At 43.7% G+C, this 23624-nt stretch overlaps 1 protein-coding gene across 1 annotated transcript in view; it reads right to left on the bottom strand.

Annotated features, from left to right (window-relative positions):
• Window positions 1–23624, bottom strand: part of NCBP1 (nuclear cap binding protein subunit 1) — a 2903332-nt gene that overhangs the window by 2250765 nt on the left and 628943 nt on the right. The window contains exon 7 of the mRNA XM_044060340.1: window positions 17056–17212. Coding sequence (XP_043916275.1) covers window positions 17056–17212 — 157 coding nt within the window. The remainder of the gene's footprint in view (window positions 1–17055; window positions 17213–23624) is intronic.

Here is a 23624-nt window from a genome sequence, read left to right as displayed (position 1 = left end):
CATTGCTTTGACCTGTACGAATCTTGCGCCTAGTATCTGGAACCCTTAGGGTGTCTGGATTTGCCCCTTTGAGCTCTGTCTGACACAGGAAATGACCAGTTTTTTGTAGGCCAGTGTCTACTGAATCTTGGTGGCTGCACTTGTAAGAAGTCTAACAGTTTGCATAGACTTAACTTTATCTTCCATTTTCTTTAAAACCTCTTCTGCCTTAATACCAAACAGAGAATCATGCTGTAAAGGTGCATCTAGCAATTTAGCTTTAACATGATCAGGTAAATTTTGTTCCTTTAACCAGGCATGCCTCCTAGTCACAGATCCAGTAACTGCGGCCCTGCAGGAGGCCTCTAAGGAATCAAAACCACATTCCAAAGTATGCTTTCCAACTTGTTCAGCTGCATGCACTAATTCCTGCAATTCTTTACTTTCTGCACATTCTGAAATTAACCATTTTCTGTTTCAGCAATCCCATAACATGGTGGTAACTTAAGCATATGCAATTGACAGTTTAAGGCCCTGATTGCCAAGGTTGCAGATGTATAAACATTTTTTTGTCAAGGTTGCAGATGTATAAACATTTTTTGCCCATCTGTCCAGTGCCCTTGAATCTCTGTCAGAGGGGGCAGGATTTTTTGCTGTTGAGGCCTTAACTCCCTTTAGACCCTGTGAAATAGTTTCAGGATCAGCAGCAGGGTTTCTAATTAAATAATTGTGCGCGTCAGGGACCCTGTAGTATCTGTCAGGCTTACTGGGAGCCGGAGGTAAGGAGTCAGGGGTCAAGCTTGACTCCAAAAACACATCACCCACAATGTCTAAAACAGGGGGAATGGCTAAAGCCCCATGCTGAGGTAGAAGGAAATCCCTGAGCCTTTTTTTTTATTCTGAGTAGTCTTGATTGTCCCAGTGAAAATGCTCCCTCAAAGTATGCAAGGTTTCTCCAAATGAATAATCCTCAGGAGAAGATGCAGATGGAATAGACTCCTCAGCATCAGAATCCTCATAGGGAGGTATAGATAATTCCTGATCAGAAGAGGAATCAGAATAGAAACCTGATCTGAAGATTCATAATCAGTGTCTTGCCTAGGCCTCTTATCAGGAGGGGGATGGGTACACCTGATCAAGGTAATAAGGTCTTCAGCCATTTCGATCATCTATTTTTTAGGCACAGAGGCCTGTGCACGTGGCTCATACATCGTTTTTTTAGGTTTAGAAGTTGCTTTTGTCTTTGGTTATGCAGCTTTCGTCGGTTTGATATAAAAATGTTGAGGTCTGAATACACCCTCAGAAGCCGGTGCCTGCTCAGCGGCTCCGGACCCATTTGAGGGAGATATATCCATCAGTCCAATACCATGAGCATCTTGCGGCATATCGGACTACACATGGGTGTCGATAGAGGCCTGCGACTCGAAGGTAGTGGGTATCAGGGGCTGCAAAACCGCCTCACTGAGTACCGGCGAACCGGTGACTGGCTTAGGAGAAGCTTCGCCGGTTTTGCATCTCGACTGCCTTCCTCTGTCCTTTTCTTTGCGTTTTTCGTGTACTCCGGTAGTCGGATTACTACCAGACAACAATTCTGGGTAGTTAAATCTGCTTCCAAAATACTTTGATGCAAAAATATACCGACGATCAATAGTGCGTTGGTTAAATGTAGCACAAAACTGACAGCCAGGCACGGTGTGATCAGGGCCTAGGCAAGGAATACAGTTCAAGGCACTTGGCAACCTCACGGGTGCCATCTGCATATCAATGTCCTAGAAATGAGAGCGGTTCTCACAGCTTTGCAAGCCCTTCAAGGCTCTCTTCCTTTCGGGACCACTGCAATCCAAATGGACATGTCAGTGGTGTGGTACATCAACAAACAGGATGGGACCAGGTCTTACCCCTTGTGTCGAGAAGCACTCAGACTGTGACAATGTGCGATTTCCTCCCAATGCTTTCTGATAGCAATGCACATCCCTGGGAAATCCAACATTATAGCGGACGGTATAGATGGAAATCCTTATGAGGCATTTGCTTTCCACAAGTAATTTTTCTGACATCGGTAAAAAGCAAGAAAAAAGTTTTCCCAATGGGGTACTTAGCCTTAGTGAAGACTTCGGTTCTGAAACTCAAACTCGAATATTTCAGTAGTCGGCCAACCGGTACTTGCGAAATGCTTCTGCTTTGGGCATTGCACTGCAAGAAAGACTAAAGAAAATGGCGTCAGCTGCATGTTTTATACCCCTAACGACCTGACGTCATGGAAGAGGACACAGCAACCGATGCAGGACCAAAGATTTTAGAATTCAGGCAGACTGAGGGCAACCTGCCAGCAGATCACCCAAATGTAATGACTGCAACAGTGAAACACGAAGAACATCAACAACACAGATGTAACATTATTGTACAAACATAACGTCTTTATCTGATGATGTTAATCTTCATTCATTCCTTAATGATAGGACAGAGTCCCTAGCTACTTTATTTCTTGGGAGGCCCTATGGAAGGATATTCCTCAGCACCACTGAACCAAAGGAAGCTCTCCCCCTGGAGACCAAATCCAGTTTGCAATGAGTGATAAAGGTATGAGGGGTGGCTCATGTTGCTGCTGCACAAATGTCATCCATTGAAGCTCTTGCATGGAAGGCAAAAAGAAGTTATGCACCTACCATAATGTTCCGTTGTTAGTTGTCTTCATCTCGCCTTCCTTCTTGCTGTTTGGGTTCGGAGCCGATCCTTGGCTCCGACTCAGCCATCTTCTATAGTTAGTGAGCTGTTTACTGGCTTGAGGCTACCCCTTATCCCAGCATGCCTAGCGTCAGCTACCCAGATCTCGTTTGTGATAGCGCACACTAGACATAAGTAGAGTAACCAGTTCCTAAAAACTGGTTGTCCAATACACCTTAACAAGGAGAGAGTTATAAATTACCTGGGATGTGAAGTAATAAAAGATGCTCAGCCAGAGAAAACAAAAGGGAACTCCTCAAAATCCTCTAGGAGGGGAGGAGGAGGGAGGGACACAAGAAGGAAGGTGAGATGAAGACAACTAACAAGGAACGTTATGGTAGGTACATAACTTCTTTAAGTTAAGTTGTCCATCTCGCCTTTATTCTTGCTGCTTGGGACAGCATCCCTAGCATCTAAAATCCCAGGTGGCTCATTGGAACAAACTCTTCAGAACAGTAGAACCAAAGGAAGCTCTGCTTCAGGAGACCATATCTACCTTGTAATGAGAGATAAAAAATGTGGGGGTTTGCCCAAGTGGCAGCTGCACAGACTGAGTCTATGGGCAACCTAAATTGAAGCTACAGAGGTGGCTAATGCTCTAGTGGAATGACCTTTTGGTTTAGCTGGAAGCTCTTTATTTTGTAACTGATAAATAAAGGCAATAGTATCATATAACCATATGGATAAGGTCACTTTAGAAACTGGAAGGCCTTGTTTGTTGAAATCATAAGAAAGAAACAACTGGTCTGACTTTCTTAGTTCCTTATTTCTACGGAGGTAAAAACGCAATTGCCTGTGTACATCCAGTTGGTGGAGCTTGTATTCTGCCTTGTTGCTGTGATTAGGAAAGAAAACTGGGAGATCTATGGATTTAAATTGTTCTTTGAGCTGACTTTAGGAATAAAGGATGGATTGGTCCTCAGAGAAACTCTGTCCTTGTGAAACACCAGGTAAGGAGGACGAACACATAGTGCTTGAAGTTCTGAGACATGTCTAGCTGAAGTGATAGCAACCAGAAAAAGCGTCTTCCAAGAAAGAAACTTTAAAGAGCATGATGCTGCTGGTTCAAAGGGAGGCAAAACTAAGGAGGCTAAAACTAAATTGAGATCCCAAGGAGGGGGAGGATCTCTAACTGGGGGTCTAAGAAGAGATGTTCCTTTCATAAAAGCCTTGCAGAGCTTATGAGACATTATGCTAGAATTAAACATACTGATATAAAAATTTGAAATGGCAGCTAAAAGCCGCACTAGACTGAAAAAGTTGTGCTAGAAATTCAAGAATTTCATGGATTGGGGCTGAGAAGGATCCAAATTTCTAGACTCTGCCCAGTAAGAAAACAGTTTCCATTTACTAGCATACGTTTTCCTCGTAGTAGACTTATGTGAGGAAACAATATCACGGACTGCTGGGGAGATGTTGGAAAGCCTGGCTAAGGTTGGAAGTGGAGTAACCAAGCTGTGAGCTGGAGAGTTTGAAGGGAATGGTGCAACCCTCCTGACTGGTGAATCAGATCATCTGGAACTGGGTCCAGAATAAACGGTTGATCCAGAAGGTGGAGGCGTAGGAATGGGAAACCTATTTGTCGAGGCCAATATGGGGCAATAAGGATCATTTTGCAACCTAACGATTTTGCTTTCTGCATGAGTCTTGGAATTAGGGGAAAAGTGTAAAGGAGTCCCTGAAGCCAATCGTGGACGAGAGCATCTCTGGGTATATGACCTGGAAGAGGAAGTAGGGAGAAGGAGCTGCTGCATTTGCTGTTGAGGAGTGGCAAATAGGTCGCAGCAAGGCTGTCCCCATTTGCGGAATATAAGATCCACAACTTCCTGATTCAGAGACCATTCATGAGGCATGAGGATAGCTCTGCTGAGCCTGTCCGCTATAATGTTGGATTTCCCAGGGATGTGCATTGCTATCAAAATGCATTGGGAGGAAATCGCACATTGCCACAGTCTGAGTGCTTCTCGACACAAGGGGTAAGACCTGGTCCCGCCCTGTTTGTTGATGTACCACACCACTGACATGTTGTCCCGTTTGGATTGCAATGGTCCCGAAAGGAAGAGAGCCTTGAAGGGCTTGCAACGCTAGGAGAACCGCTCTCATTTCTAGGACATTGATATGCAGATGGCACTCGTGAGGTTGCCAAGTGCCTTGAACTGTCCTGCCTAGATAATGCCCCCCCCCCCCCCATCAGGGAGGCGTCCGTGGTCACTGTGGCTACCGGAGGGAGTTGTATGAAAGGTCTGCCCTGAATTACTAGTGGGGAGACCATCCACCAAGAAAGGTGCCTTTTGCATGTTTCTGTGATCAGGATCATCTGAGACATGGGTAGTTCCTGGAAAGACCACTGCGTGAAAAGAAGCCACTGAAGGATTCTCATGTGGAAACACACTAATGGGACAAGAAGAATGGCAGCTGCCATGGAGCCTAGAGCTTGGAGGACATGTCTAACTTGAACCCTTTTGCTCTGCATTAGAATCAACATTTGTTGACGAATAGTGGAAACTCTTTCCTGTGGTAATCTTGCAAACATTTCTTGTGTTTAATTCTGCTCCTATGTATGTGAGAGACTGACAGGGCAACAAGGCAGATTTTTCGAAATTTACTGTAATGCCTAGTTGAGTGCATGATGCGATTGTATAATCCCGTGCCTCTAAGAGTTGACGCCTGGTGGTAGCAGTCAGGAGCCAGTCGTCTAGATAGGGAAACACCTGGAATCCTTGATGCCTCAGGTGAGCCATGACTACTGCCATATACTTGGTAAACACCCTGGGGGCCGAGGTGAGACCAAAGGGCAGAGCTCTGAACTCGTAATGACTGGCCCCTACCTGGAAGAGAAGAAATCTCCTGGAGCGTCTGTCCATCTTGATATGGTAGTACGTGTCCTGAAGATCTATTGAGGACATGCAATTGTCCTGACCCAGAAAAGGGAAAATGGACTGCTCTGTCACCATCCGGAACTTTTCTTTTTGTACAGATTTATTCAATCTGCTGAGATCCAGTATTGGTCTCCAGTCCCCTGTCTTTTTTGGTACTAAAAAGAATCTTGAGTAAGTTCCGGATCCTAGTTGGTCTGCGGGGACTTCTTGAATGGCTCTTTTTTCTAGCAGTCTTGAAACTTCTGTGACTGCTTGATCCCTTAGATTGGGTGGGACACCTGGGATGGGCTTTTTTGATTCTATGGGGGATTGATGGAAGGGAATTTTGTAACCTCCAGATATGATGGATAGTACCTATCTGTCTCTTGTTATATTTTGCCAGGCTTTTGGGTACAGCGAAAGTCTTCCCCCGACTGCCTCCAAAGGTGAGCAGTCGGGCAACCCTTCAGGGATGCTGGAAGGGTTTGGCAGAGAAGGTTTCTCTGTCACCCTGGTTTTGCGGCCCCCCCTCTGCCACAAGGGCAGCGTCTGTTATGGTTGTTTCCCCCTCTGCCCCTGGGGGGAAAAATCACCACGTGTGTCAGGCAAGGGTCCCTGGGATTTTCAGAACCACATCTTTCTGCTTTTGACCTTTGGGATAAGGTCTGGAAGGAGTGGAAAAACTGACTCCCACGGCAGAGAGAGTCTTGCCTTCCTGCTCACACCTGACCAACGTGTCTTTCATCTGAGGCCCAAAGAGAAAGGAGCCAAAGGGAGTATTGGTGAAGGACACTCAAAAGGGTTCCGCAAACTGACACAGCCGAATCAAAGCATGACTCGAGAGCCACACCTGTCCCTGCGGCTCTGCTCGCTCCATCGGCTGCATAGGAAATCAGCCTTGTGGAGGAGTTGACTATGGAATTAACAGTCGCAAGCTGAGAAGCTACTTTGGCTGGTGCTCCCTCTGCTGTAGGATCTTGAAGGGTATCTCCAAGCTCTTTCAGGAGATCCCTTTGAAGACATGTAAAATGGCATAGATAACTCAGGGACATCACTGAAAAGGTCACTGAAGCAAACATTCGCATTCCATATCTGTCCATCATCCGAGACTCTGTTCAGAGGATGAACAGATGAAGAGGTTTCTGCTAACTCTTTCTTGGTGGTTGCTGCTACCACCATGGCATCAATGGGCACACCTTTGGAGAGGAATTGCTTGTCCTGGGGGGCTATAATAAATTTGTTTGGTCTCCTCGGAGTAGGTTCCACAGAATCTGGAGCTGACCAAGCCTTTCGAGCCATTACAGATATGAGTGGATCGAAAGGAAGAGATACCCAGGAGGTGGAAGGTCGGGAACCGAATGGGTCCAGGTATACAGACTCGTCCTTGGTAGGGGCTAGGGAAGTCCAGTCTCCCCTCTAAGCATTTCAAGGATGTCCAAAAAGGAAACCTCTTCAGAGGGAGACCTTGGGGACCCTTCCGATTCATCCATGTCTGTATCTGAAGTGACAGACTCAGGGGAGTCTATGTGCTTCCTCTTGCACTTCTTCCAGGGAGGCTCCTCCGAGTGATCAGGGGAGGCTTCAGAAGAAGAGGGATCACCCAAATGGGGTGTCCTGGGGCATAGGTTTCCTTTGCTTGGGGTCTGGTGGAGGAGTAGAGATTGGAACAGACACCACAAAGGGAGGAGACGATGGAACTGGCAGTAGAGCTATTTCGGGGGACAGCACAGTCTGCATGACCTCAGAGGCGTCCCGACTTCTAGGCAGAGAAAGCTCCGGCTCCGAAGAAACAGAGTCTTTCTCTGCGTCAAGGATGACGGCTCTGAGGCTGATGTTGGAGCCGAGCTCACCTGCGCCGAAGCTTCGAGGGGGAAAAAGTACAGTTTTGTACCTACCATAAATGTAGATGTCTGATAGGTATGCAACTGCAGTCCTCACATATGGGTTTGTCCTGCCTCAGGCAGCCCTTCGGTCGGCCGGATTCCAAAGTCTGGGTCCGGCGTCGGCTGATGTCGCACTCTCCCCGACGTCAGAGCGCCTGGGGTATAAAAGCGTCAGCCGACACCATCGTCTTCAGTGTTTCTTGCCCCAGATGCCAGGTGCCCTCTAAGGAAGGCTAAATTTTGAAAATAGAGAAAAAATTCCAGACAAGTACAACAACATAAAAAACAAATACACCATAAAAGATTACCCCAGGTAGCTAAAATCAGGGGTAGAAACCCATAAGAATACCACAGAGGGGTAGGTGGGAGGGAAAACCTGACTGCAGTTGCATACCTATTGGACATCTACATTTATGGTAGGTACAAAACTGTACTATGTCCTTCAAGGATGCAACTGCAGTCCTCACATATGGGTTGAATACCATAGCCAACCTGGGGGTGGTAGGCACTAAGACAAGGATGGTGTAGCTAAAATGCCCTGCAGGACTGCAGAAGCAAATCCTGCTCTGGATCTGGAATATAAAGGCAGGTTGTAATGTTTGGAAAATGTATGCACGGAGCTCCATGTATCAGCTTCTAAAATGTCCTTTGTTGCCACTCCTCTTAAAAAAGCTGTGGAGGTGGCTGTAGCTCTGGTGGAATGAGGCCTAATGTCGGCTGGCACAGTTTTTCCATGAAAAGAGTAGCAGAATCGAATGCAATTTCCAATCCATTTAGAAATTGTCCGTTTGGAAATTGCTTTTCCCTGCAATCCAGCAGCATAAGCTACAAAAAGCTGGTCAGTTTTTCTGAAGGACTTTGTTCTGTCCAAGTAGTAGCGCAACTGTCTGTGTATGTCCAAGGTGTGCAGAAGTCTCTCTCCTTTATTTTGAGGTTTGGGAAAGAAGGTAGGCAGGTGAATAGCTTGATTCAGGGACACCCTGGATACCACCTTTGGCATGAATGACGGATTGGTTCTCAAAGAAACTCTGTCCTGATGAAAAATGAGAAATGGTTGTATTGCCATAAGGGCCTGTATCTCAGATACTCTTCTTGCTGAGGTGACTGCCAGAAGGAAAGCTGTCTTCCAAGACAATTGCAACTCTGAAGATGCTGCTGATTCAAAGGGAGGAAGAGTTCATTTTTCCAGCATGAAGTTAAGGTCCCATGCAGGCACTGGTGGTTTTCTTGGAGGGTTGATGTTCTTTATACCTCTTAGAAACTGTCTTAGCAATGGGTGAGAAAATACAGGCGGATCAGTGTTATATTTGGCAGAGATTGCTGAAGCATGTATTTTTATGGAAGAATATGAAAGGCCATTGTGGAGCACTTCAGCCAAATATTCTAAGATCTGTGGAATGTTCATCACTGATGGGTCTTGACCCTTTTTGCTGTTCCAGATAAGAAATCTCTTCCATTTAGCTGAGTATGTTTTTCTAGTGGAAGGTCTGCGAGCCTCCAGGATGATATATTTTACCCTTTTGGAAAGTGTATCCTGGGGAATAGTCATGGAATCTTCCAAGCTGTCAGCTTCAATGTTTTCAAGCTGGGGTGTAGTGTCCTGTAATTGTGCTGTGTCAGAAGAAGTGGCCATTGAGGAAGGGGCCACGGATTGGTGTGTGTCAAGCTCCGTAGCAGTGGGTACCAGTGTTGTCTTGGCCAGTCTGGAGCTATCAGTATGGCTTTCGGTTGCTCTGTCTTGATCTTTAGTAACATCTTGGTCATCAAAGGAAGAGGTGGGAAGGCATATAGTGCTAGAGAGTTCCAACTGAAGGAGAGAGCGTCCACCTTCCATGCTTGTGGATGGTATGTCCTTGTGCAAAACTTTTTCAGATGGTGATTGAGGTGGGAGGCAAAAAGATCTATGTCCGGCCTTCCCCATGCTTGAGTTATTTGTAAGAAAATGTCCGGATGCAACATCCATTCGTGTGGATCCATGATGTTTCTGCTTAGGCTGTCCACCAGAACATTGTCCTTCCCTGGTACAAACTGGGATTGTAGCTCTATTTTCAATTGTAGGGAAATATCCCAGAGATTCATTGCCAGTCTGCAAAGAGGGTAGGAATGGGTACCTCCTTGCTTGTTTATGTACCACATAACTGTGGTATTGTCTGTCTTTATTGGTAGATGGCCCTGATGCATGAATTTTCCGAAGGCCTTGATTGCATGTATCACTGCCAGCATTTCTTTTTGGTTGATGTGCAGGTGCTTTTCTTTTTGTGTCCATTGTCCTTGAATGCATCTGCCCTCCATGTGCGCCCCCCATCCATGGTCTGAGGCGTCTGTTGTAATGGTTTGACTTGTATGAGGCTTGCTGAAAGGCAGACCTTTGTCTATCTGGCTTGCTCGAGCCCACCACAGAAATTCCTTTTGAAGGCATGGAATGAGTGGGATCAATGCTTCCAGGCTGTGGCTGTGCTGAGACCATAGACTTTTTAGATACCATTGTAGTTTCCTCATATGCAGCCTTGCGTGTGGAATCAGAAGAATGCAAGATGCCATGAAACCCAGGGCCTGCAGGATTTTCCTTGCAGTCATCTGGGTGTGAGTTGCCAATTTTCTGAAGTATTCTGGTAATTGTTTTTGTTTTTCTTTTGTCAGAAACGCCATCTGGGTGTTTGTGTCCAGTGTGGCACCCAGGAAAGGTATTTGTTGGGATGGTACGAGACTTGATTTTTGAATATTGACTGTGCATCCCAAGGCCTGCAGTAGGTGAATGACATAGTCCAAGTTTTTTAACAAGGCTTGTTGGCTGTCCGCTTGTATAAGGCAGTCGTCCAGGTAAGGGTATATTTGTATCCCCTGAAGTCTGCAATGTGCAATTACTGATGCCAGGCATTTCGTGAACACTCTGGGCGCAGTAGATAAGCCAAAAGGCAATGCTGAGAATTGATAATGCTCTGAGCCTGCAAGAAATCTGAGGTATCTTCTGCAACTTTGTCTGATTGGGACATGCAGGTATGCCTCCTTGAGGTCCAGAGTTACCAGCCAAGACCCCTTGCCCAGCATGGGAAGGAGTTGCTGCAAAGTCGGCATTTTGAATTTTGGCACAATAAGGTAAGTATTCAGTGCGGACAAGTCCAGAATGGGTCTCCATTGGCTTTCTTTTCTTGGAACAAGGAACAGTCTTGAGTAAAATCCTTGGCCTTGTTCTGCAGAAGGAACCTTTTCTATTGCTCTTATTTGAAGTAGGTTTGTTATTTGTTTGAGTGCCTCTGCCCTTTGATTTGGTGGCAGGTTTGGCTTGCTCTGTCTTGTCGGTAGTGTATGAAAATGGAATCTGTATCCTTTGTCTATTATGTCCAGTATCCATTTGTCCTTTGTAATATTGTGCCAGTTTTGAGAGAATAAAGATAATTTTCCGCCCAAAGGTGCTTCTAATTGAGCCCTGGATGGCGGAGTTAGAGTCAAGTCATTGAGATTGTCCCTGTGGAGCAGTGGAAGGTCCTGCCCCACCTCTCTGGTTCGGAGACTGCCATTGACGTCCTCTGTAGGAGCCTCGAGTTTGCCCTCTACCACGTCTGTTTTTGCCTCTTTGAAATTTGTCTGTGTCTGGAAAGGACCAATGCTTAGAAGGCCAATTCCTGCTGAATCTTGGAGGCTGTACCTGGAGGAAATCTTTGACTGTTTGCACTGATTTTGCCTTTTCCTCTATTTTCTTTAAAACCTCTTGTGCAGTAGCACCAAATAGCTTATGTTTCTCTAGTGGTGCGTCCAAAAGCTTAATTTTCACATGGTCTGGCAATGTTTGTTCCTTTAACCAAGCATGTCTGCGTATGACCGCACCTGTCATTGCTGCTCTACATGAAGCTTCCAATGCATCATATCCACACTGAAGGAAATGGTTGCTAACCTGCTGTGTATTATGAACCAATTCCTGTAACCCCTTTCTATCTAATGGTTCAGGGGAAGCCAATTTCTTTTGCAAGTCATCCAACATGTATTCCTGATACTGAATCATATGAAATTGACAATTTAATGCTCGCATAGAAAGGGTGGAAGATGTATATACTTTCTTGCCCCACCTTTCTAAAGCCCTAGGATCTCTTTCCGAAGGAAGGGTATTCTTAGCAGTAGTGGAGGAAACCCCTTTAGGCCCCTGGGAAATAGTTTCAGGGTCAGCAGTATGGCCCTTGTACAGAAATTGATGAGTGTCTGGGACCCTGTAGTACCTGTCTGGCTTGACAGGAACAGGTGGGAGGGAATCAGGGGAAACACTAGATTCTAAATACACATCTAACACATTTAAAACTGGAGGAATAGCTAAGGGACTATGCTGAGGTAGCTTTAAAAATTCCCTTAACCTTTTCCTAGAATCTGAGTATTCTTGGCCCTGCCATTTGAAGTGTTCCCTCATGGAATGAAGCGTTTCCCCAAAGGAAAACTCCTCAGGAGGAGAAGCAGAGGGAATGGATTCCTCCGCATCACAATCCTCGTAGGCCAGGAAGGCTTCCTCCTGGTAGTCTGAATGTGCAGAATCACCTGAGGCCTCATCGGAGGACTGGGTATCTACCTGCTCAACCCTGGGCCTCTTGTCAGAAGGGGGCAGAGAGCCTCTTTCTGGATGAGGCTGAGAACCCCTAATTAAAGAAATAAGGTCCTCAGCTAAACTTAAAATTTGAGAATCAGAAGTGGATCCCAGAGAAACAGATCTTGTAGGGAGAGACTTAGCCTGTTTGGCAGCCTTAGCACGTGTGTAGGCCTTAATGGACATAGACACTGGAGGCCTGGCAGCCCCACGTGCTGGAGTAGTCTTATCCACTGAAATGGCGTCAGAAAAATCCTGGGCTACGGTCTCAGAGGGGAGAACAGGAACCGGCACCGAGCTGGCCTCCGGTACCGGAGTAACCGGTGGGGCGGTGTCGTCAGACTGTAGCGGTTGCGAAACTGGCTCAGAAGAGACCGAGACACTCGCGGTAGGCCTAAGCGTGGTGTCGGCCGAGACCGCGGGTGTCGGTCCTTATCCTTCCATTTTTTAGGTAAATGTGCTGTCGGAAGCTCCGATGGCATGATATAACAGAAATCTTCCCCAAAATAATCCTGTGCAAACTCTGACCGACGCCTAAGTGCGTCTATTGAAAGAAGCGCAAGCTGCACAGGCCGAGATGTTGTGTTCTGGGCCTAGGCAGGGTAAGCAGTAAGAGTGGAAATCCTTATGAGGTATTTGTTTCCCACAAGTTAAACAATTATTAACTTTTTCAGTTTTATCTGACATCGGCTGAGGCAAGAAAAGGTTCCCAACGGGGTACTTAGCTTTTTTGAAGTCTTCAGTAGCTGAAAACACAGGAGCTGACCGACCGGCACTTGCGAACTGCTTCTGCTTCGGGCGTCACGCGGCAAGAAAGACTGAAGAAGATGGCGTCGGGTGATGCTTTTATACCCCAGGCGCTCTGACGTAGAGGAGAGGGCGACATCAGCCGACGCCGGACCCAGACTTTGGAATCCGGCCGACCGAAGGGCTGTCTGAGGCAGGACAACCCATATGTGAGGACTGCAGTTGCATCTTTGAAGGACATCGGTGTTGTACAAGTGTCCGATGCCATTCCCCCTTCAGAGCAGACGAGAGCGCCTCGGTGCACAGATCCCTCGATAGAAGGTACTATGATTATCGTCGCCGGCGGTTCTACTACCTGCGGATCCATGGTCTCCGGCTCAGAGCTAAATGTAGTCGGAGGAAGAACAGAAATAGAGGCAGTTGGAGCTGATACCTGTTGAAGTGGGCTGGACAGAATTGTTTCCAGTGCCTGTGACTTAAGCTACCTACTTACTACTCTCTCCACATCATGATCTGATAATCTAGAGGATTGAGAGGAGTGGGAAGAATGATGGCTACGTTTACTCTGTAACAAAGGTGACTGAGGTGCCAAATGGATGGACTCCCAAGGACGGAGACCTCAGGCTCTTATGGCTCCGAGACGGCTCTGAAATAACAGATGAAGTCGACGGAGTTGTCTTGTCGGTGCCAGCCGGCACTGACATACTTGATTGGTCAAGTAAAGGAGTCTGCTCTGAAGGTGGAGCCGACGGCTTGACAGACTTAGGGGATTTTGCTGGCTGAGTACTTTTAGCCGGAGGTAATCCTGAGGCATCAATAATCCCCGAAGGATTAATTTGTTTTGCGCTCCTGCAGGACCCTTGGACTAAAAGCGTGACATATAGAACAGGAGTCCTGCAAGTGAACAGCGCCCAAACAATATACACCACTTTTTGAAGCCAGATACCTTGCTATCTTTAAACATTATAGTAACTACAACAATAAAAAGCTATACTAAAAAAAACAAGAACAAATGGACTTTTTTATATATATATATAAATATATATATATATATATATATATATATATATATATATATATATATATATATATACAGTTGGCTATTCCTTGGTGAGGAGCTCTCTAATTTAAAGGAGTTCAAGGGAACAGAAAGCCTGCCAGTTATGGAGCGACAGCCAACAAAGCTAAAACACACAAGAAAGTGATAAGGGATAAAGGAATATTATCTAGACAAAAAACAGACAAATACTTGACAAACTTTCAAGAATAAATGACAATATATTAATAGAAAAAACTATACTAAGCCTGAGCCAGTAAGGAAGCAACCTCGCAGCTGAAGCGGCAAACGAGATCTGGGTGGCTAATGCTGGGCATGCTGGGATAAGGGGTAGCCTCGAGCCAGTAAACAGCTCTCGAGCTACAGAAGATGGCTGAGTCGGAGCCGAGGATCGGCTCCGAACCCAAACAGCAAGAACGAAGGCGAGATGGACAACTTAACATCAGATGTTGCGACTGATCTGGGTGAATGCACTTTGATCTTAGATGGCAGAAGAGCTTTACTTCATTGATAGATAAAGCAAATGCAATCTTTCAACCATTTAGATAGGGTCAACTCTGGAAACGGATCCTCCCAATTTAGGTCCTGAGAATGATACGAACAATTGATCAGATTTTCATAGTGATTTAGTTCCGTCCAAATAAAAACGCAACTGCCTATGCACATCAAGTAAATGCAGTGAAAATTCTCCTTTGTTAGAACAATTTGCAAAGAAGACCGGCAGATCAATTGTTTGATTAACAGTCAAATAGGAAATAACTTTGGGTAAGAAGGTGGGATTACTTTGGAGTGATACTCTTTTTATAGAAGACCGTGTAAGGACATTTTATGGACAAGGCTTGTCGTTCAGATATTTGTCTTGCTGAGGTAATAGCTACCAGGAATAAGGTTTTCCAGGATAAAAACTTTACATCGCAAGTGGCAACAGGTTCAAAAGGAGGATGAGTCAAGGATTGTAGAACTAGTGTCAAATTCCAGGGCTCGACTGCTTCTTTAAGGGCAGGCTTGGTGTGTGTTAACACCTTTCAAAAAAGTCTTACAAAGACAAGAAATCAATGAATCTTGGAAGCCATTGTGGAAGTTAGAAATAGCTGCCAGGTGCTCTAGAACATTTGAAGCTACAGTTCCCGAGTGGAGGAGGTTTGATAAATAGTCCAGTACCAAATCAATGGGAGCTGAAAATGGGTCTCATCCCTTCACTCGAGACCAAATTATGAATCTTTTCCACTCGCTGAGGTAAAGTTTCCTGCTGGATGGTTTATGAGAAGTCAGAATAATGTGACGTACAAGGGATGATAGGTTATTTTGCCTGGCGATTACCGTAAGTGGAGGAATCAAGTTGTTAGCTTGAGGCTCGATAGCTTTGGATGAATCAACTCCTGTGGATGCGACAGCAATTCCAGACTTGGATTCAGAATCCAAGGTTGATGTAGTAGGTGAGGCCACAGAAAGGGAAACCAGACTTCTCAGGGCCAAGTCAGAGATTTGTGATCCAATCCTCAGGGCCTTGGGTACTAGGCACTTAGAGAAATGGAAAGTTGTTGCTCCCCATCTGTTTGGGGGAGCAAATAAGAAACTAAACACAACGATTAAAAACTGCTTTAGGAAGAGTAATGAGCCAATATACTTTAGGATGGACTCGGGCAAAACAAGAAATACCTACTATACAACTCTCTAGTGTCCACCTTTAAAAAAACATACAAAAGCAATACAACAGGAGGGCTTATTGATATCAGTGGTGGTCGAATTGTTACTGGAAGCCACATCAGGGCTCCCTGTAACAAGAGGTTAATTAGCATGTTTTACATTACAATGTGCTTCTCATGAGAGCTGAAGGCAAGGAGTTAAAATGGAAGCAAGAATGAGAGGAAATGCTTGGGTAGCAAATCTCAAATGAGTGGGTATAAATCTGCCTAGCTCCAAATTATGCTACCAAATTTAAGTTGTTTCACACACTGATGGAAATGTATATACAAATATTTCTATACAGCCGGAAAACTGAATTGAGACATTCTTCAGAGGTAGACCCCAAGGTGCTAGAAAGTGTGAAAACGATCCAGTGGGCAGCTGGGAACATACTTTTTTTTAGGAATGTCTGCAATTAGAACAATTTAAAGCTGACCTCAATTTGTAATTGACAGTGGCAACTCAAATAAAAGAAAAAAAAGAAATGCTATTGAGATGGGCAGGGTGTAAAAATGAACAGAGGCATGTAACGCTCATAGCAAACCTTATTCTGTTTGTTGCTAGAAAAGTGATAACTAGAAGATGGAAAAGGAGTTCCATACCCCATTATGGTGAGGGAAAACAGATCATAGGGCAGCTGAAGAAACTAGAGTTAAAGAAGTGGAGTATAGAAGGTTGGCAAGCTCTTCAAGAAGAGATGGGTACTTTGGGACCAAAATGGGGTGTTTTAAACCTAAAGAATTCCAAGGAAGAAAGCTATGGGAACAAAGCTTGAGAGAGTTAATGCAGTTTTATGTGGGTTAAAGGACTAGCACCACACCTCAGTAACTGTTGGAAATAAGCAGGTTTTCACAAAGATTGTCTATTTTGTTAATCTGCTACCATCCTCCACAACTTGTTTCTCTACTGAATACTGTTTTTTTGCTTGGTTAAATCTGAACTGGAGGTTTGAATAGAAGTATCCAGTGTAATTAGTGTACTGTGTTAACTACATACCATGAAAAGTTCTCTTCTAAACAGGAAAAAAAATCATAATCAGGCTGAGCCTGGCCAGAATGTATTAAGTCAGGCAATAAAAATCACATGCCTAAGTAGCATACCTCTCACCCTCAAGAGTAAGAAATCTGGACAAAGCCATAAAAAAGTGGTACAAATAGGGACAATTTTGAAATATTGCTCTTACAAACTTAGAAAGTTGACAGAACAGGTTTTGCATTAGCATGAATTTTCTAAAAGGTATGAAGTATAAAACCCAAATGTCTCCCATTACTTTCTAACTTCAGTCTTTAATGATTTGCCACTAATTTGCCAGAAAGCTACAATTTTATGAAAAATGGGCCAAACATACAAGGCAAAAACATGGACATTCTGTGAAAATCTGTACAGTTGAGAAGTATGCTTGGTAGACAACTGGCCAGCTACTGAAACAATGATGATATGCACACCATGCTTGTGTAATGGCACTGGTTGTTTTGTGCTGCTTAAATTAAATGTAGGTTTTTTTTTTTTTCAAAAACTATTAAAAAACATAATAAAGTAGGCAGGCAGACTTACCAGAAACACTGCTTCATTATACGCGTTACCCTTCAGTGCTTCCTTTAGCTGGCGAACCATAGCTTCAACGAATTCACCCCCAAAGTTATAGTTCCTGGCATTTAACAAGCCAACCAGGGTAGTGTAAACTGTCAGCTTCTCAGGCAGCAGCCGAGCCCTATCAATGTACAAAACATTTGGCTGTTACAAGTGCATCAATTCAGACAAATAACTAGGAAAAATACTACCTTTAATAACATTAAAAAGTTAATCAAGAATAAGTTTCTCAAGCTATTAAAATGTAATTTAAATACCAAGAAGCACGCAATCTTTTAATGAGCAAAAACAGAACAACACTCAAGTCATTACAATACTTCTGACAAAAATCCAGTAGACCTGCAATTGTAGTCTTAAATGCCAAGAGCTGCAAAACTCAGTAAGAAGCAGAAGTTAAAACTGGAAGCATCTTCACTCCAATGAGCTTCGACAAGACTCCGTGTGATCACCTCATCACAGGATGACACAAACATTAAGTGCTGATTTTTGCCAGACAGCTCTGTGTCATGGTGGCATACAAGCTCAAATAATATAAGTAGTTGTCATTCCCGTTTTTCCTACAGCAAACACTAGCCTGGATTTACAACTATTTCTCCTCCTCAGTCAATAAAATTATCACTAAATTAAGTTTTTATTCTCAACATTTCAATGAAAAACTCCTTGTTCCACCTTCACCTCCTCAAATAAGCTCTCTCTCATAACTAACATTGCCTGGACTATTTTATTAATAAATGTGCTTTCTCGTCCATCAGATACAGTAAAGTCAAAGTCACTGAACAGTTTCAAAGTCCATCAATGTTAAGACAAAACAAATGAACTGGCCCACAGCAATATTAATTTGTATGTGTACCCTAGCACCTCTTAAATACATTGGAACTAGTGTAAACAAGGGCACATTCAGCCCACTCACATTGAATGAAAGAAGTCAATTAATAACTGACAATGAATTAAATTAATACATTAAACAATATTATGGCCAAAATGTTATCAATATTTTGCACACTTGTACCTCTACTTCTCCTCTGCTAACTATGACCCCAATGCATGCCACAGCTCCCTCTCACTGACCTATAGCAGTATGCAAGATATTAAGACATGAGCTATCAGTCCCACTGCACCCTCTTCTTCTCACAAAAGTTTGGTCAAAAAATAAAACAAACAATAGTAAAATCACAGGTTACACACACACCTACCTTCAACTTGTACACCCTCCAAGAAGATAAAAGCACACAATAGTCAAAACATTTATAAACAAACATGGAAAAGCAACCTGCCTGAATGATACCAATACAGCTATTACCAGCTATGTCCAAGAGAAGATTCAAACAGATTCAAGCCTAGGTAAATATAAAACACTTTCACAAAAAGATATTTCAAGAGGAAACTACATTAGTGTACAGTTTACATGCTGGTCTCCAGTCTGAGATTTTTTTTCTTATACTTACTTGACAGCTTACGTTAAAATATTAACTTAGCTTGAGAATGTAGACATTGAAATATTGTGGAGGGAGACCCACTGAATTGTTATAAAGAATTTCACCATAGCAGATAAAGCAATAAGCACCTGCCTTTCACTACTGATTTTGCCAGAAAGCGCATTTAAGACTGCATGGTGCTATGTCAGGTTTTGGATAATTATATTCACAACTTATGTTTTGTGGTTAATACAACTCCTAACCACCAACCAAATATGTGGCTCTATGTCCAGTGTGTCATTTGCAAGACTACATAACTACATTTGAGTCTTAAAAGCCCCATATCACCCAGTTACCTTTACCTTAAAAAAATCCTTCATTTCATATCCATTACCAACAATATTGCAGATGAATGCACACAGTTAAGTAAGGTGCTCAACGCACACAAGCAAATATCAAGTATCTCTCAACAGCTCAAAACAGGGAAGGAAGTCAGATAACTCCCACACCAGATTTCTGGGTTCACTTACTTCTAGCAGTCTTCAGCTGGACCTTCATCCAGCACCACCACTCTCAGTCTGGTACAGGCACATCAGCGTCTAATAAAGGTGTCTCAGTTCCCCCCAGTCTTAGCCTTCCTGAACTAGTGGCAAACAAAGCAGGTATCTTAAAGTGTCACTGCACATAAACTTCCACAGAAAAGGAAGATGTACCCAAAAATAAAAAAGAAAGCATGCAAAGGATTAGTCCAGATAAAATTACTTTAGCTAGCAGATCTAGGAGACTCCCTTGGACGTCCTCTCTGCGGGAGGAATAACGATGCCTTATTGATGTTTCAAGCAGTTTATTCAGTTAAGTAGATGGATTCAAGTGTTCTTGTTTAATGAGCCTGAGAGTTGGGCATTAACAAGAAAAAGCTTTGATGGCTTATCAATGTGGAAAAGAAAGACAGTCTGCCAATACATTTGTATACAACAATTTTAGATATTCAGGTACCTTATAGAAACTATCAGGTCTCTTAGGCGATGGAAGTTGAGAGTGAGGTACAGTAGAAGTGAATACAAAAGCATCCAGAAATGTAACTGGAGGGACAGATGCAGGTGCAGAAATGCCAACCATTAGTAAATTGCAACTTTTTTCTGCATATCAGATATTTGTCTGAATTCCAACCGAAAATGTTGCCTCATTTGAGTTATGGTTTCTCCAAAGAAGATTTCCTCTACAGATAAGTGAAGGAATAAAATATCAATTGGTTTGGGGAATAAATCTGTGAAGAGTAGGCCAGGGAAAATTCATATGAATCAGACTCTGCTTCATCTTCCTCAGAAGACTCAAGTTTTCTTTTCTGAGGGAGTAGAAAGAAGCAGGAACAGACGAACAGAAGGCAGCTTGAGTGCCAAAATTGGTCTTAAATACATCCAGAGAAAATTCCACCCACTTTTTTCCCTGGGATATCTGAGGAGGAGATGAGCATTTTCTGTTTTTTATTTCTTTTTCTTGGAAATGATGCCCACTTTAACAAATAGTGAAAGATCCAACCCCTGAAATACTTTGATCACAGACTTAAAAGTACCTCTTCCTCGAACTAATACTCCACACACAACAGAAATATGCACAGACGGTTAAGTTCAATAAACTTTGGGATATCAAGAAACTGAGGGTCTGCAAGATAATCTGGAAGTTTCAAGGAGGAATGGAAGAGGTACAGATGAACAGCCAAGTCTGGACAGAAAGGGCAGAATGAAAAACAGAAAAGCAAAACAATGCCAAAACAGAAAAGCAAAACAATGCCAAAACAAAAAAGGGGTGTGAATAAAATGAAGCATGCAGTTCCTTCAAAGGCATATTAATCATGCAGTTTAACACAATAAAGGGTGTGTGCGCACTAAAAATCTAGTGAAATACTAAAAGACTAGTAAAACCTGCTTCCAAATGAGCCATGTCAATCTTCAACTTGGGGAGTAAAAGAGCATTGCTCTTAGCCTCATCACTGAGCAATCTCAGAGTTAGAAGTTTTTGCGCTGCCAGGGTGTGTGGGGGTATAAAGGAAGGGCTTGCCCTTAAAAAAATATATAGACGATGTTTATTAATGTGTAGTAATGTGAACCCAAGACAGGTAAAGCAGATGACAGGAAGACATGGCCAGAGATGCAGGAAACTGAAATGTCAAAGAATAAAGTGAGGTCATCAAGCGGGAGATGCAGCCACAAAACAAAAGGAAACCAAGACAACAGTGCGAGAACTGCATAAATGCTGGGAAGTGTTTCTACCTCAAATGGGCATTAAGTTGTACTAAACCAGTACTAAATCAAAACAAAGGCAAAAAGTTATACTGAACTTGCTTTTTTCAGTGAAGATAAAAAGTGAGAAAGGGAATAAAACTGCATTTGCAACCAGGGAAGTATATTGCACTTTTTAAAAAAGAAATCAAACCATAGCTTCTTTGCATGGCTGCATATTCTGTTATTTGGCATCTGAGTTAGGTCACATGATGATACCTTTTTTTAACCAGGATCTGCAGCTGTGCAGTGTGGAACTTATCTGGGTGTGACATTTTAAAGTGCGTCTAATCACTGCAAAACTGACCAAGGGCAAAGATTGAAATTTTTATCTCCCTTACTCATGGGTAAAGCAATTGTATGTGGCATCCAGAATGGCAGATGTAGATTACTTTAATTTTGGTAAAACTAAACACAGTCTGAATATTATAAATTGATTACTGAAATTGAAAGGAAAAAAACTGCAAAAAAACACAGAAGGCAGATAAATACAGAAATAGCTGTTGTAGCGCAGAAATAAGAATTTACTTTTGTAAGCGAGTAATTTGCTGTCAACATACTACATTCAAAAGGCATTTTAGTTTTAAAACCATATACACCTTGCCAGTACCCACCTTCAAGCCATACTCCATTTCTAAAGAGTTAGACTAGCAAGTACATACAATCAAAATGCTAGGACATCTTATAAGGAAAGCAAGAACTCTGGTGAGGCCAGAGAAACTACTACTAAGGGGAATACTGCATCAGATTTAAAAAGAAGTTATGTCCTTACCATAACGTTCCATGTGGAGTGTTCATCTCGCCTTTGTTCTTACACATGGGTGTCAGAGCCGATCCTCGGCTCCGAGTCGGCCGCTTAGCAAAGCTTTGCATCCAGAAGAAGCTCGAGACCAACCTACCTCCCACAATCCCCTCTGCCTTTACCTCAGATCTAGTTTGCAAGAAACACCACCAGATCCAGCAATAACAATGTAATCACCTATAAAGAATACATACGTATACAAAAGGAACGCAACTAGCTCAAGCCAGTAGAACAACAGAGAGACCACTAGTGGGAAACAAACAGACCAGACTTCTAAACCGAACGTTCTTCCAGACTTGAGGGTGGGAGGGTGGGAATGTAAGAACAAAGGCGAGATGAACACTCCACATGGAACGTTATGGTAAGGACATAACTTCTTTATGTGAGAGTGTTCAATCTCGCCGCTTGTTCTTACACATGGGTAGCGTCCCTAGCTCCGTTACCCTGAGTGACTCACAGAAGAACGTTCCTGAGCACAGTGGAACCAAAAGATGCTCGGTCCCTGGAAGTCCTGTCCACTTTATAATGAGTGATGAACGTATGTGGTTTAGACCAAGTGGCGGCTGCACAAATAGTGTCCAAAGGCAGACGAGCCGCATGAGCCAAAGATGTAGAGCCAAAGATGTAGAAACTGATCTAGTAGAATGTCCCTTTGGTTTGGTGGGCAAACTTGGATTAGAAGCAGAATAAACTAAGGTAATACAATCAGTTAGCCATTTGGAAAGAGTACGCTTCGTCACTGCCAAGCCCTTTTTGTTGTCCGCAAAGGCTATAAAGAGTTGGTCTGCTTTTCTATGGTCTTTAGTTCTATCTAGGTAGAATCTGAGTTGTCTATGAACATCCAACTTGTGCAACATATATTCCAGCTTATTGTAGTGGTTTTTGAAAAATGTGGGAAGCTCAATGGACTGATTAATGTTGTTAACTGAACAAACCTTAGGGAGGAAAGAAGGGCTGGTGTGTAATGATACCCTGTCCGGGTGAAAAATTAAATATGGCTGCTTAATGGAAAGAGCTTGAAGTTCTGATACTCGTCTGGCTGAAGTGATAGCTACTAGGAAAAGAGTTTTCCAGGACAAGAACTTTAAGGAACAGGAAGAAGCTGGTTCAAAGGGTGGTAACATTAGTTGGGATAAGAGTAGATTTAGATTCCAAGGAGCTGTAGGAAACCTAACTGCTGGTCTAAGATGAAAAGACCCTTTCAAGAAGGCTTTACAAAGCCTATGAGCCATAATGGGCGCTCTGTTCTCTCCTACATGAAAGTTTGAAATAGCAGCCAACTGAACTTTTAAAGTAGCAGTGGAGGCCCCTTGATGAAACAGCATGGACAGGAACTCCAAAATCTTGTTTAGAGGGGCCACTAAGGGGTCTAAATGCTGTGCAGTCGCCCAGTAGACGAAACGTTTCCACTTACCGGTGTAAATTTTTGTAGTGGAAGCCTTATGAGAGGCTACCAGAATGTCCTGAACCGCCGTAGAGAGAAGATTAGACCTGGCTAAGTAGGGAAGCGGAGCAGCCAAGCTGCTAACTTGAGGGACAGGAGCGACGGGTGGGGAGCTCCTGACGAATGAGTCAGTAGGTCTGGCACTGGGTCCAGAATCAAGGGCTCCCGCATTTGGTGAGCTTGAAGAAAGGGGAACCAAATCTGTCGAGGTCAGAATGGGGCAATGAGAATTATAGTCCTCTCCTGGTCCTTGGCTTTCTGAAGAAATCTGGGTATCAGAGGTATAGGGGGGAAAGTGTACAGGAGACCCGGGGGCCAATCGTGAATCAGAGCGCCCCTGGGGACATCCCCTGGAGGGGGTAAACAGGGCAAAGTAGCTTCTGCATTTGGTGTTCATTGGAGACGCAAATAGATTGCAGCAAGGCTGGCCCCACTTGCGGAAGATTCTTTCCACCACTATCTGGTTGAGGGACCACTCGTGAGGTAACAGGATGGCTCTGCTCAATCTGTCCGCTATGATGTTGGATAACCCCGGGATGTGCGTTGCTATCAGAAAGCGACCTGTGGATTCTGCCCATTGCCAAATTCTCATG

The sequence above is a fragment of the Protopterus annectens genome, chromosome 2.part0 (assembly GCF_019279795.1).
Source record: "Protopterus annectens isolate FY-2018-M chromosome 2.part0, PAN1.0, whole genome shotgun sequence".
NCBI classification, from domain to species: domain Eukaryota; kingdom Metazoa; phylum Chordata; order Ceratodontiformes; family Protopteridae; genus Protopterus; species Protopterus annectens.
The sequence above is the reverse complement of the archived record's forward strand: the minus strand, read 5'-3'. Positions and strand labels throughout refer to the sequence as shown.